Raw genomic sequence first — 15,619 nt, 5'->3', positions numbered from 1 at the left:
TGGCCCAGATAGAAGGATTTCTTGACTATGGTGGAAAAATGATGGTCAAATGTGAAAGAATTTTAGACATCATAACCCAGGTCTCTTCTGATATTATCTTTCTGAAGAGAAAGATATGAGTTGGGAGCAACTTATTTACCGAATGCTATCATGGTGTACTTTTTTCTGCATTTAGCTTAAAGTGGTTTCATACACCAGGTGTGTGCATATTTCATCTCTTGCTGCAGTTGTTCCATATCTGTGGATGAGCAGATAACAGTGCCCAGTTTGTAATCATAAGCAAACTTGGTCAACCATACTTCTGAGATATCAACTTGAATGTCTACAAATATATGCCAAACAGAAGACGGCCCAACACAGTGGTTTATATGAAGCTTGCCTGTTTTTTAATAATGCCAACACGGGGATAGTGTCAAAAGCTTTGGCTGGGTCAAAATAAGAATACCCTGAGTAGTCACTGTCTGCAGCCTCTGTACCCTTTTCAAATAAACTCAGTAGTTTAAAGAAACAGGACCTGTCCTTCTCAAAACCACCCTGATTGGGGTTTTGATCAGTTAAGTTGCCTATGACTGCAGAAATGAGTTTTGCTATGAAATGCTTCATGGATTTGTATATGAGGCTGTTGATGTTGGTGGGGCTAGAATTACATAAGTCTGTAAAGGGGATGACCCTGTGTAGGGGAATCACAGTGGCTGCTCTCATAGGTTCATAGGTTCATACTAGGCTATCTGCCCAAGGGCATTTATAAGCCTAGCCCATAGTTATGTGGCTTTCACCACCCCTTTAGTTTGAATAAAAACTATGCCTATCATTTTGCTGTGCCTCTGTCAAGCAGTGACACTGAAGTAATCCCTGGGGTATATCTGCGATTTCCCATCCATTGGTCAAGATTCCTCTTGAACAAGGCCAGCGAGGTGCTCTGCCTCACATGTACCGGGATTTTGTTCCACAGCATAGGGAGTCTCTGGGTGATGAATCTGTCCTCCAGCACGTTCTATTTATAACCGTGTCAAGGTTTAAGTCTCCCGCCCTTGTGGTTCTGAGGGATCTAGATTTTTTGAGGTGAAGCATATTCATCTAATCTGGGTTTGACATGGCCTTATATGTCAGGCACAGGTCACCTCTGAGCAAGCGGTATGAGACTGAATAGAGCTGGAGTTCTTTCAGTCGGGCAGCATAAGACATATTTTTGAGACCCTTTATCCTTTTGGTGAGGAACTTTTGGGGCCTTTCAAGCTGCAGCAGGTGTCTGGTCAGATACATTCCGAACGGGGCATTGTACTCAATCATAGGTCTAATGAGTGATGAGTACAGGGGGACGATGACCTCCCTTCATCTAGATGTGAATCCCTTCATGATCAGGTGGGCGATATAGAAGGTTTTCCTAACTACTTTAGCAACATGAGTGTCAAACGAAAGGCTACTGTCAACCTGGGTCCCCAGATCCCTGATGACTTTTTCTGTGCTCAGTGGATTGCCACCTATATGGTAGCTAGGGTAACCTTGTTTTTCCCGAAGGGTATGACTATGCATTTTTGGGCGTTTAACTTCAGGCCATGGCTCTGGCACCAGTTATCCGTTTCTGTGAGGCCCTTCTGGAGGATATCTGTGTCAGATGTGTTTTCGACTATGGCGCCCAGTTTGCAGTCATCTGCAAACTTTGTCAGCCATAACCCTCCTGTGTTTCCTTGTACTTCAGAAAAGTAGATGCCGAACAAGAGTGGACCCAGGACTGAGCCCTGTGGGACACCACTTGTGACAGGCTTTGAGTCTGACATGGCTCCAGCAACTCTGACCCTGTGGGTTCTGTCACTTAGCCAGTTTGCAACCCATCTTGTGATGTATGGGTTTACATTCAAGCTGATGAGTTTTTCGATGATACCTGAGTGGGGTATTGTGTCGAAGGCCTTTGCCAGGTCGAGGTAGGCTGTATGGACTGCCTTTCCCTCATCAATGGCCTTGGTGACTGTCTCGAAAAAGTCAACCAAGTTTAAGAAGCAGGATCTGCCTTTGACAAAGCCAAACTGGGTTAGATCCAAAGTCTGCAAGTTCCCTATGTCTTTATTTATGAGTTCCATTATGATCCTCTCCATGGCTTTGCAGATAAGGCTTGTCAAGCTAATGGGGCGGTAATTTCCAGGGTCTGTGGAGGCACCGCCCTTATGAAGTGGGACCACAGTCACCGTGCGCCACTCCTTGGGTACGTATCCTGAGGTGAGGTTAAGATTAAACAGCTGTCCTAATTGTGGGTTTAATTCCTCGTTGAGTTCGTGAAGCACACAGCCGGGGACACCATCCGGTCCCATGGATGCTGTGTTTTTGCCTTAGTGAGGGCAGTTCTCACCTGGGCATTGGAGATGTTTGGGGGCTACAATCCTCTGGAATAGATATCTCTCCTTTGGGGAGAAGTTTGCACTGAACCTGTCAGCCAGTATGTTGGCAATGTGTGTAGGTTCAGTAATTTTCACATCATTTTGAACTAATTCTGAGCATATCTGGGAGTTTCCTCCTAGGTTTCTAACATAGCTAAAGAAGGCCTTATGATTGTCTTTAGAGTCCTTGGCGATTTTTCTCTCAAAATTTGCCTTGGATAATTTTATGAGAGCTCTTAGTTTTTTACTTATAATGATCAAAGGTGTCTTACCTTTCAAGGATTTTGCTCTATCTTGTAGTAGCTTCCTCCTTTTGTTGTAGAGCTTGTTTATGGCTGGGGTCCACCAGACTGGACGCTTGCCTTTGGTACAGAGAGTCTTAGTTTTGTTTGGGATTGCCTGATCCATGCAGTCCTGTAGGTGCTGGTAGAAGGCATTTGTAAGTGATTCAGCGGTTTGAGTAATGTTTACCACTGGCTCAGGGGCCTTAAAGGAGACCACACTAGTTTTTAGAAGTGTGAAATCGGCTTTTGAGAAGTTTTTCACTGTGGTCTTTTTGTTTCAGGTGGGGGCGGGATGAGGACCTCCAGCAAGATTAGTTTATGATCTGATCTCACCAGTGAGGGGTATACTTCCGGTGTTGAACATTTTGATCCCATGTTCGTGATGATGAGATCAAGTATGTTTTCTCCTCTTGTGGGGATGGTGACTAGTTGTTCCATGGCATTTGAGTTTATGAACTCCAGGAATCTTTGGGTTAGAGTGTTCGGGCTTGAGTAGTGTTCCCAGTCTATATTAGGGTAGTTGAAGTCACCTAGTATGATGGTGTTTGGAGATACATTTGTCCCCTCCAATGTTTTCAGGAAGGCCATGTGAGGTTCCTGAGTTTGAGAGGGTGGCCTGTAACATGCTACAAATTGCAGATCAGTCTTGCCTATGGTTAATTGCACCTGGATGGTCTCTGATGCATCGTGCGTTGCCACCAACCTTGAGGTGTGGGTGTCCTTTATGAATATGGACAGCCCCCCTCCTTTCTTGGTGTTGTCCGGATTTTGGGGCCGGAACGCATGATATGAGGTGAAACCTGTTAGTGCTGGGGTGCTCCCAGGAACCTTGAACCAGGTTTCTGTCACAGCACAGACATCGATGTTCTCCATATTGAGAAGGGCCTCGAGTCGTGCATCTTGAGATTGAGACTTCTGGCATTGAGCAGCATTACCCTTAGTTTTTTTTCCTTTTGGTGTTCTAGGGTGGTAGGTTTAGAATTTGAGCCTTGCCTAAAAAGGCACTATGGGGTGGCAAGAGCCTTTGCCAATATCCGGAAGCCCAGGGTGACAGGTGCAAGCCGTCCTCATGGCAGCGTGGCTTGTCCAGCATGTCATCCCAGGCAGACAGACATTGGATCCCATTTGAATGACACCAGAATTTAAGCCAATTATTAAAGCTGATCATCTTATCACTGTATTGTGGCATCATTCTAGGTGAAGGTAGGATACTGCTCAAGGTCAGGGTCATACCTGCCTGGGCTACATAATCAGAGAGCTCCTCGATGTCCCTTTTCATGTAGTCCAAGGAGGTACGTCTCAGGTCGTTGACACCAGCGTGGACAATGACTGAGTCGTACTTGTACCTGCTGTTGAGAGACCTGAGTGCTTGCGTTATGTGGCGGATTCTAGCGCCCGACAGGCAGCTTACTGTGACCTTCTCCTTACTCAGTCTGGTGAGCGGGACGTCAGTGTGTCTGACTATGGAATCACCAATGACAAGTGTGTCTGGCACACTCCAGGCATCAGGTGCTAATGGTATGAACAGGCTGAGGTTATACAGTTTAAGCAGAGGCTCAGACTAAGGACTGATGAGAATGCAGCCTGGTACACAGTCTGACCTGAAGGAAGTATTTCTTTTAGCCATCAACAGGGATTCTAAGACTCGCACCAAGGTGATTTCAGGGGAAACTAAATTTTCAGGGATACTGGGAGCAGCAATGTGGGGAGATGAGGCAAAGTTAACATTAAATTTATCTGCTAATATGGTGGCTATATGTTTGAGCTGGGGACATGTAATGTTGCTGTTATAGATGAGCACACTTAATTTTTGGACATTATTCCTTAATTTCTTGACATAGATGAACAAAGATTTGTAGTTTTCTTTTGTATGTGCAGTGAACTTAAGCTCATATTCTGTTTTACATTTTCTAATAGTCCTTTTAGGTTCCTTGATGGCATGTTTAGGGTGTTCCTGAGATAAGGGGGTGGTGATTTCTTACAAACTTTTGTTCCTTTCTCACTTTTGCTCTACATTTTATTAATATGAAAGTTCCAGCTGAGAGGATTATTCCTGAATTTACAATTACATTTAGAGTAGGCAAACACTGACTTTTCTATGCAGATAGTCAGGTAAAAGTCAGAGGTGAGAGCAACAATCCTTCCAACTGGGTCAACTTGGAGAGGATTCTTGGGAATTTTCCTTTGGTGTTCTACAATCTCAAGAAGGCTTGTTCTGGTGAAGGCTCCAAAGGTGGTGTCATTTTGTTCTGGGGTGATACCACTAGGCCTGGAACAAAAGATGACTGACATGTGGGCAGACTTAACCACAGATGAGGAGATGTGGGTGGGGTATAGATACAGGCTATAATGGTACAGTCCAAATCAGGGATATTTGCACCTTTAGTGAGTTGTTTTACAATTTGCTCCATCACATTGGTATTAATAGTTTAGGAACTGCTGAGCATATCCATTTTAAAATTGTAATTGTACCAGTTCTTGTTTAAAAAATTGACATCTGCTAGCAAGAAAGCATTTGGTTTGATATTTAACCTCTCAATGGTGTTAAGGTCATTTCCATGATCTGTGGGGTACATTGATGAGAATCTGTAGCTAACAATAAAGTAACATTTGACTTTGTTAACAGTGATTTGGACCTCCAGGACCTCCAAATTAGGGCCATGGATAAGTTTACATGAGGTGATGGTGTTTTTGATAAACACAGATTCTCCCCTGCAGTTAATCAAAGGGTAAAGTTGTAACAGTTGCTAAATCTTGTTATATATGGAGTGCTATCACTGCATAGAAACTATGTCCCAGAAACCACACAATAAAGAATGTTTTTGAGTTGCAGCAGGGCCTGAAGTTCAGTCATCTTTCTAAACAGACTCCGAGCACTGAGCAGTGCCACCATAATGCTGTCAAAAGTGGAGTTTGAGTTTGCTATCTTGGATTGCCCAGTATGGAAATTCTGTCAATGAAAAGTCAATATGGGGCAGCAAAGAATTAAAGCCAGTACGTAAATTTCCTGGTGTGAGTGCTGTAAGCCATCCCTAGTGAAACAGCAAGTGTTATCTAACATCAATCCCATGCTGACATGTACAGGATATTATAAACTCACACGTGTGTGCGTGCACTCACATTTACTTTAGTTGGTGCACTAGTTCTTTGTCTGCCTAACATACAGTTATTTCTTAATAGAAGTGGTGCTTTACACTACATCACCCAAAAATGTAATATATTTGTATCACACACACACACACACACACACACACACACACACACACACACACACACACACACACTTACTTTAATAGATTCGCTAGTTCTTTTTTTGCTAGATGAATGGTCATTTTTAAGTGAAGTGGTACTTTATGCTATATCACCTGAAATTTTAATATATTTGTATCACACTCTCAAACAAATATTCACACACACACACACACACACACACACACACACACACACACACACACACACACACACACACACACACACACACACACACACACTTTAATAGCTTCGCTAGTTCTTTTTTTGCTAGATGTACGGTCATTTTTAAGTGAAGTGGTACTTTATGCTATATCACCTGAAACTTTAATACATTTGTATCACACTCTCAAACACATATTCACTTACTTACACACACACACACACACACACACACACACACACACACACACACACACACACACACACACACACACACACACACACACACACACACACACACACACACACACACACACACACACACACACACTCACATACATACACACACACACACACACACACACACACACACACACACACACACACACACACACACACACACACACACACACACACACACTTACTTTAATAGCTTCGTTAGGTCTTTTTCTGCCAGACCTATGGTTATTTTTAAGGGAAGTGGTACTTTATGCTATGCCACCCAAGCATTCAACATATTTGAGAGCTCTCCTACCAAAAAATGACTACATGTCCTTGCAGTTTTAATGACTTAGCTAATTTATAACAGAAGGACATACTAAGAAAGGTTTGCCACCAGGTTTTAGACAAAAACTTGTAGAAATAAAAGGGTAAGTTCATTCAGTTTATTCAGTATCACAGCAACACATTACAAAAGGCTGAGCCATTAAAGTATGAAAACCAGTCAGTTCTGTCTGTCCAAAAGTAATACAGTCCCAGAGGGCAAGATGCATGAACGTCGCTGTAATATATACAAATATAGATAGAGATGGAGTATTCTACATTGATCTGATGGAAAATAGATGTCTGTAACATCAACAACACAGACTGCTGCTCATGTTCTGAGGGTTAACCTCTGAGCAAGCAAAACAAAAAGCAAGTATTTTTGCAGAGCTGTGTCCTGGTAATTACATATACTGATTCCAAGAGGTCACAATTCCCACAGAAAGGTCATATTACCCTTCCCAGGGATTATTGATTTTGCACACTTGTTAGCGATCTGTTTCTGTTGACCAAAGCTTGTGCACCAAACATATATCAACTTTCGAGCATTTCACTCTAAAGTGCTAAAGTTTTATTATTTTTGAGCAAAATCAAAGAGCTCATGTTTTATAAAGAAATTGTAGATGTATCACGCTGTTTCACTGTCTGGCACATGACAAGGGATGGACCTTGAATATTTAAAACAGATGTAAGTGGAACAGATACAGAATCTTGGAAAAGATGTTCTAATTTCAAATTGAAATGGAGATGAAGTGTCTGCACATCCTAAACTGCCAAATAGCAGCATTATTGCAAAATGGACCGCCAGATGCCAGTTTCCAATGCAAACAGGGGCTTATTTCAGTTTGAGATGAAACTTTCTAGCTCATTAAACTGATTAATTGTTGCTTTTTCTGTTATATATGCTGTAATTTTATATACTGTAGGCATAGAAACTCTTCTTAAACACATCTCTTATGATACCACTGCAAGTTCAAACAACCTAATTCAGTTGCTCATTAAACATTGCAGAGATCATATCACAGTCCCTTGTCAACATATTTGCAACTTATGCATCCATCTCAAAGTGATACCCATTATTAGGAAATTAGCTGTAGTAAAACCACAACCAAAAATACCTGAACTAGCTAGATTGTCTTATTTCTCCACCATTTCAATACTGATCACATTAGCAAATGTACTGGGAAAATTATTTACACACTGCTATTTTAATTCCTACAAAATTAGACACTTTTGTTCCTGCAGTACAAGGTTTCTCAACAGGATGGATCACAGTTATATTTCTTTGGTATTCAACAGATGAAATCACGATTAACATTGACAGGTATCACCTCAGTGATGCAATGTTTGTTGACCTAACTAAATCCCCTGATCCAGTGTCTAAGTCTATCCAGTATAATCATATATTAACAAAAGATATTAATACAACTGTCTTCATATGGTCCATGAACTATCTTTTCAGTAGAACATTTAAAACCAGGATTGTGTCCTCCGTTTTCACTGCTTCACCACTAACTATAGGTTTTCTACAAGGTTGTATAGTAGTGCATCTACTTTTCTCCATTTTCATTATTAGATTATCCCTTGATCTGCCTTGGCTCCCCATTCACCTACCACAACCCTCCCTGACCTACCCTGGACCCCCATACTTCTTTATCGTAATGACATGGATCTTTTCAGATTATGTTCCTTTCCCTTAGAAATAAAAAAACAATCATGAAATGACCTTCACAAACTCTTGGACTTGTTTACTGATATGAAGTTACTTTTGATAATAAATTAACTTTTTTTCCCATAAGACATCTGACGTGCCTTCCACATTGCTATAGTTCTGGCTAGATCTTCTATCCCTTCTCATTTCCCAAACCTGTCTCCTAACACACAAACATGCATACACAGCCTCTTTCACTGAAAAATACACTCCACCAATTTTACCTGTATCCCCAAACCTTATTCTTTTCTTAACCAAACTGCCTTTAATTCTTTTACTCTCATTAGAATCTCTCTCATCTACACTTTATTTTATTATAGTAAGACCACATGCAGATGGCATAAATAATGACACACTCAGTGCCTCTTTTATTTCCTGCTTTTCTTCTCCTAAATACTTCTGACAGTGTATATTTACTTCATTAATTCCCATCATCAACAAAATTCTGCTTATTGTACTTCCTTGTTTTACAACCTTTTGGACATGGATACTTTCATCCTTCTATCTATTAAACATAACTTTGGTCCATTCATTTTCAAACACTGATTTCAAACTGTTTACCAATGTATTACTTATTCTTTAAAATCTTATTAATTCTCACAGACCAGTATGATCTAGACCAGTGCATCTTAAACCATCCATGTCAAAGGACCATTTGTTTTTATTTTTTATCTGTCGTAGACTGGTAATCTTATAAAACGACTGCAATAAACAGACTGTGGATGGTTTATGAAGAAACTTCACCACCTGGACAACTTCTTTCTTGTCTTTCCACAACTTGTAGTATGACGGAGAGTAAAACTGGCCAAGACCACACTGAAATAACTAAATTAAGCTGGCAGCCTGGGGTCCTCTAGTCCCCCAGAAGCCATGGGGTCCTCGATGCACTGATGTGCATTTTGGAGCTTTTTCCACAACCTTTTGATCCAGTGATGGCCTTGACAAAAATATTGACTAAGGAAAATATTTTCATTCAGGGAAGAACTAATCTGTAACTATAGCTTCAATTAAACCAAAACTGAGACAAAGGAGAAATATTAAATAATATGTGTTTTTATATGTTCATACTGTGTATTTTTATTTAGCACATTTTATTAAGCATGCTTTAAGCAATGTTTTTATGTGTTCACAAGTGCTTGAATTAGTATATATATATATATATATATATATATATATATATATATATATATATATATATTTGATGATTTTATGCATTGTCTCTTTAAAAGCTATAATTAATAGATTGCTTAAGTGCTTAATTAGTGCACTCAGAGAAGTATATATTACAGAGACTTTTACTGAGTATGTGTTGGATCTGAAGAAGCTACATAGCGAAAGCATTCATCCTGTCTGTTTTCCTGTCTATTTTGGATTAAAGCTGGAGTTTTTACATCATATACCTTTGGATTTTTTTCATTTGGTGATTGGTTCCTGCTAACGCTGTGGTTTACCTTTGTTCAAGATTATTTTCATAATCTGTAACTATGATTTAATGTTCAATGTTGACAAAAATAACATATCCCAATAAAACAAGATGAGAAAAAGGTAAACCTGAAATACCTGGAAATTCTGCCTGCTTCCTACTCCAAAATATACTAGTCACTTCCTGTACATCCTGCTGGTGTTAGACTGAGATAAAAGGTAAATAACAAATGCCCACAACCATATATTGAGGATTGTTGCTGTCATACATATACAAATCATGTCTCCTCACCACTATCTCCAAAAGAGTCAGATTTTTAATATCGCGCTTATATACTTAGGAAGTTTCTAGAATAACATGCTTTGCATTTACAGACATTTTCTGAAGGATAAAAATTATGAAACTAAGATGTCGGTCATTATTTAGAGACTACAGTCTAAAATACTTTGCCAGAAAACAACAAATCTTGTGAGGAGCACACCAAAACATGAAGCAAAAATGCGGTCAGTTGAGAGCGATATACCCCGCACAAATACACAAACACACACGCGCGCGCGCACACACACACACACACACACACACACACACACACACACACACACAAAACCATCAATTCTAATTATTTTTATGACTACATGAACCACATATTTGCTTGTGCTCAAATAAACTCATAAACGATGGACCACAATTCTATTTCAGCTCGCTGCTGTCAGAACCATAATAGGCAACCCTCTTTAAAACCCCATTGCCCTCTTTACTTCCCAGCTTAAGATTGTGCACTTAACAGGCTTTACATTGCAATTTCTGAAGGATATGAAGTATGAAATGCAAATCTCTGCCATTATTTAGTGAAAGCAGTACTTAACAATTTGTCTGGTAAAATACACAAGAGCACATTTTGGAAGCCCATAGCTTCTTCCCCAGTAAATCCACCACTGAAAATAATAATAATAATAATAATAACAGGAAAAAGCTTGCCTCATGCTTCACTAGAAGCTTTCCTAGACAGCCAATAGCAATCCATTCCCTCCTTTGTATTTGCAGACTTTCTGCTCCAACAAGGAATAGAAAGCAATCAGCTGGCAAAACTGACCGTTGAAATGCACTGTCCAACCAAACGTCAGTGCATTTAACCAATCACCTCTCCTGTCAAGCTACAGTACCCTGGCTAAGGAAGTCCATGTATCCTTTACATTTTATCATTTTAAGTAATGCATTTCCTTTCTTAAAAAAAAAAAGAGGAAGAGAAAAGAAAACAGTTCAGGGACAGTAGCAGTCTGCAGACAGGCACACACTTTGACTGGCACTGATCTAGACTATAAAATACCTTTGATATATCACAACTTCATATCTTACTGTACTTTGTTTATTTGACTATACAGTTACTACCTACTTCAGTAAAATCAGCAAATCTTTTACTTGTACATTTTAGTCCACGCATCCCTTCATATACCTCTTGTGCATCATATTACAAGAGTTTCATAAAAATTTTGTAATCTATATTTTCTAAGATAAAAGGCCTTCAGTTTTCAATATTTCAGATTACATTCATCACCAGGAAAAATTGTTCAAAGTGATCCTTGTCAGTTAAATTTTTGGCCTGCAAACCTTTGCACAAACATGTACATGCCCCCTTTTCCTCCTGGTCCACAAAGAGTATATAAATAAAAACAAATAACATGAGACTATACCTGTTTAATTAGTCTGAAATAGCTGAAAGCTGCTGCACATTTCATTGGCCAAGCCAGCTAACAGTTATTCATAGTTCACCTCTCCATAAATGAGAAGCAGGCATTACTATAGCAATAACCTATGCCTGGGTGTGGGTAATGCTGGATTTACCCACGGTTGGCGTGGTTTGGTCCCGAGGGCGAAGCCCAGGGCCAACCGTGGGTAAATACAGCATTACCCACACCCAGAAGTGGGTTATTGCTATTATAACATGACATTATTTAAGAAAAGAAACTATTACTTTTCTTAAATAATGGCATAGTATAATGCCTGTTTACTGCCCTTCCGCAGATGTCTGGCATCCGCAGCTGCGCAGTACATCAGAGCTGTGGGCAAAAGCAACGGAGAAAGCAAGATCTCCGTTGCTTTTTTAAGCTATGTTAAATGGGTTTAACATAGCGAGACAGTTTTAAAATAAGCAACGGAGATGTCCGTTTCTTATTTTAAAACTGTCTCGCTATGTTAAACCCATTTAACATAGCGAACAGTAAAAAGCAACGGAGATCTTGCTTTCTCCGTTGCTTTTTAAAACCTGTCTCGCTATGTTAAATGGGTTTAGCATAGTGAGACAGCTTTAAATAAGCAACGGAGATCTCCGTTGCTTATTTAAAATGTCTCGCTATGTTAAACCCATTTAACATAGCAAGACAGTGTTTGTGAGTAGAGTTATACTAATGGAAAAAAGTCCGGGCGACCGGACCTTTTTCCATTAGTATAACTCGATTTACAATGTGCACGCTGGCCAATCAGCGTGCACGTTTTGGGGGGGTCATGGTATAATAAGTGTGTAGCTGGCCCTCTTTTACATGTATGGGTTATTGCCTCTTGGGGTACATCTGAAGGGATACTGCAGCATGGCTAGATGACGTAGATTTTTATGAATGCTGCATTGTGTTAAAGGAACTATGCAACTGTACCATTTTCTTTAACTCTGAAACTGGGCAGTGCCATTTGTCAGTCATCCAAGGAAAAAGAAAAGTGGTGGAGATTATTTTAAATCATTCAGCCTAGAAGGATATGTATACTTGCAATGGTATCAGCCAGATCAAATAGGAACATGCCATTTTTGTTAAAACTGTCATGGTTTTCTTTCATTAAATCATGCTTTCTCTTACACTGCCTGTTAAGAAGCGGTGTACCTTTTAACACTGCATTAAGAACTACACAGGGATCAAGGGGAGCACTAGCCCCAAGAACAAATGTTATTACTAAAAATATACCTTGAAGACATTACTGATGGTGGATATGCTTACAACGAACACATTTGGACTATGTTTAGTACGTGTGACACACAATCCAGCATTTTTAACAATTGTCTAACTAGCCACTATGTGCACCTATCACAATACAGACAAACTCAGATCATGCATGCATGTTGAACAATACAAAAAAGTAAATACTTTTTGGGCTACTTATACATTTTGCGTATATGGGGGGGTATCTGTATTTATATGGTATATGTTTCAATGCATTACTAAAAAGGGTGATTTCTAAGCTAAACCTGTTCAAATAAAATACAGGATCATTTACTAAGTATCTACAACATACTAATGATTACTGTTCATTTGTTAACATTCTTAATGTAATGTAATGTTTTAATTGGCAGGATGCATGTAAAAAAAGTAACGGCCATCTTGCATCTATCCACACTGAAGACATAAACAAATATGTGAATGGCGTTGCACTGCATTATAACAGTAATGCATACCGGAGCTGGCTTGGAGGCTACAGACCTGTAAGACATATTGTTTTATGATCTATATATGATGCACAGCATTTGTTCATGTTTCATAATACTGTATTCTAGTTAAGTTATGTAGCTATATACCAAAGTAAGTGTACAGCAGGCCTGATCCTCACCTGTATTACTGATTGTTTACTGTACAAAAACTGCAGTCTCTGCATTTCTACTTCCAATCTACATTATATTTTAAGAGCAAATTATTTTTACCTATTTTGCTTACATTGTAAAATGATATGCAGTCTGAGTATGAGTGACTTTGTTTTGACTGACTGTCTACATTTGTTAATGAAAGCCTTGGTGGCTTTACTTTTGAGAGCAATGGCAACTTGTATTCTTATGAGCCACTAGCTGTCAAAGAATGACTACTGAATTAGTGACATAAAAAAAAAAACATCCTTAAGCTTTGAAACCTTTATTGGGCATTTGTTTTGAATCTAGACCAGTCAATTAGATGAAGTGATTCAGGTGTGATTCCTCAGTTTTAGGCAGCCTCTTCAGCTTTCCTTTGTGTTCTTTGGTGTTTTTATAGTAATAGCTGGGAACACTCATGCAGGAGTGATACTGCATTATCATGGCTTTACTAGATGTATTACAAAAGATCAGCCGTCTGTAGTTCCCTGCTAAAATGTCAACACTTGTAATGCCAAGTGCTGAAACACTGAAAAAAGACAGAAAACATGGGAGAAGAGGGAATTTTAAAAATTACTCTTCTTATTAAAACTTTTTTTTGCATGGGGTCAAGCCCCCTACACCCACCACTCTCTGAACTTATATATATATATATATATATATATATATATATATATATATATATATATATATACATATATACACAACTCCAGGATCACCATACTAAACAGAAAAGGGAATATTCAGAGAAATGGTATTTCAGACTCAATATATTTCAGGACTCGCTGCAGTGGGTCCCAACAAATGTTTACTACTCTCTGTAGATGGAAAATGGCATTTCACAGAACTTGTGAATAGGAGCACTCTCAAGTGAGGGAAAAGATGTAGGGCATCCTGTTGTGACACAGGTGTTGACATCAGCGATCAGGGGTGGGTTAGGGTAGTTATATTAATGTCTTAATTACCAAGATGCTGACGAAGGCATGATGTACCTCAATAACTTCCTGAATGACAGCTCTACTGGTTGGTCCTCAGCCATTGTACTGGGATACCAAGTACAGGGTAATAAATAATCTCAAGCCACATTAGGACAGGCTAGAATGTCTGCAAGCATGAAGTCAAAAATAATACAAAAAGGTCAAATGTGTTATTAAACAATAAATTACATTTGGCAGCTAATAACTCATGGATAACAGATGAAATAAAAAATACTATCTTGAGTGTTCTTATCTAAAACCATGGAAGGGGGAACAGAATATTTGCACTACAAATAGTACAGAACACTTCAATTATGCAGAGATTAGAAAAAAGGCAGGTTACAAAGGATATACTCATTTGTCTGAAAGGAGTGCATATGCAACTTAGGCTTCCTCTCATTAGTGCAATAACCCGAATATTGAGTCAAAGAACAACTAAAAAAAAGAAAGAAACAATAGTTAGAGATGCATCTTGAAACCTACTATAATGCCTTTAAATTAGTTTTACATATTAACTTCAAGACTGCTGTACCATGGAGAAAGAAAAAAATACTCAAAAAGTACTATGACATTGTACTTAGTATATTGTCACATATTCACAGTTAAAGTCTTGCTGGTTCAAGGATCTCAGATATTCGCATTTCAAAAGGAATCTTAAAAACTGTATTACACTATAGATCCCAGACACAGGAAAAGCCATCCTAGAATACATGAGAAAATGCATGTGTATGAGGCACTATCCATAATGGAAGATCTTCAGGAAAAAGGTAATACTGCAGAAAATATGACATATGGTCAATGCTTTATTTCCACCATCTGTTATTAAATGGCCCATTTTCTAGGAGTACATATGCCCCGCAACATGTTACTGCTCATACTGGCATTACCTGATGTAAATGACCCCATAAAACAATATAACCTCACAACACCTTCCGTTATTCCAGGGTGAAATGCTAATGGGATAATAATCTAGCTCAGCAAATGACATAATAATATTACAGTTTACTATCAAAGGCATGACACTTGGAAGGTCAAGTTGACATTAACCAAAACTTTCCCTAAAAGTTAGCATGCCAGAGACTTTCCAATAGTTGAGCATGTGATTGTCAACTAAACATCATAACTATTTGCCTCTCTCTCTCTCTCTCTATCTGTATATATAGATATATATATATGTATATATATATATATATATACAAAGAGAGGAAGAGATAGATAGATGTATGTAAATGTATAGCTCTTAGCATGCCAGAAAACAACAACACTGCACAGGGAAGGTTGGAAAATACTCATA

The 15,619-nt window shown here is 39.0% G+C and overlaps 1 protein-coding gene across 1 annotated transcript in view; it reads left to right on the top strand.

The window, feature by feature from the left end:
* The window catches only part of LOC122803936 (lectin-like), an 88,307-nt gene that overhangs the window by 47,832 nt on the left and 24,856 nt on the right, over positions 1-15,619 (top strand). Inside the window, exon 2 of the mRNA XM_044073613.1 lies at positions 13,082-13,210. Within this exon, the coding sequence (XP_043929548.1) occupies positions 13,082-13,210 (129 nt within the window). The remainder of the gene's footprint in view (positions 1-13,081; positions 13,211-15,619) is intronic.

This window comes from Protopterus annectens, chromosome 6.part0 (assembly GCF_019279795.1).
Source record: "Protopterus annectens isolate FY-2018-M chromosome 6.part0, PAN1.0, whole genome shotgun sequence".
Lineage (NCBI taxonomy): Eukaryota > Metazoa > Chordata > Ceratodontiformes > Protopteridae > Protopterus > Protopterus annectens.
The sequence above is the reverse complement of the archived record's forward strand: the minus strand, read 5'-3'. Positions and strand labels throughout refer to the sequence as shown.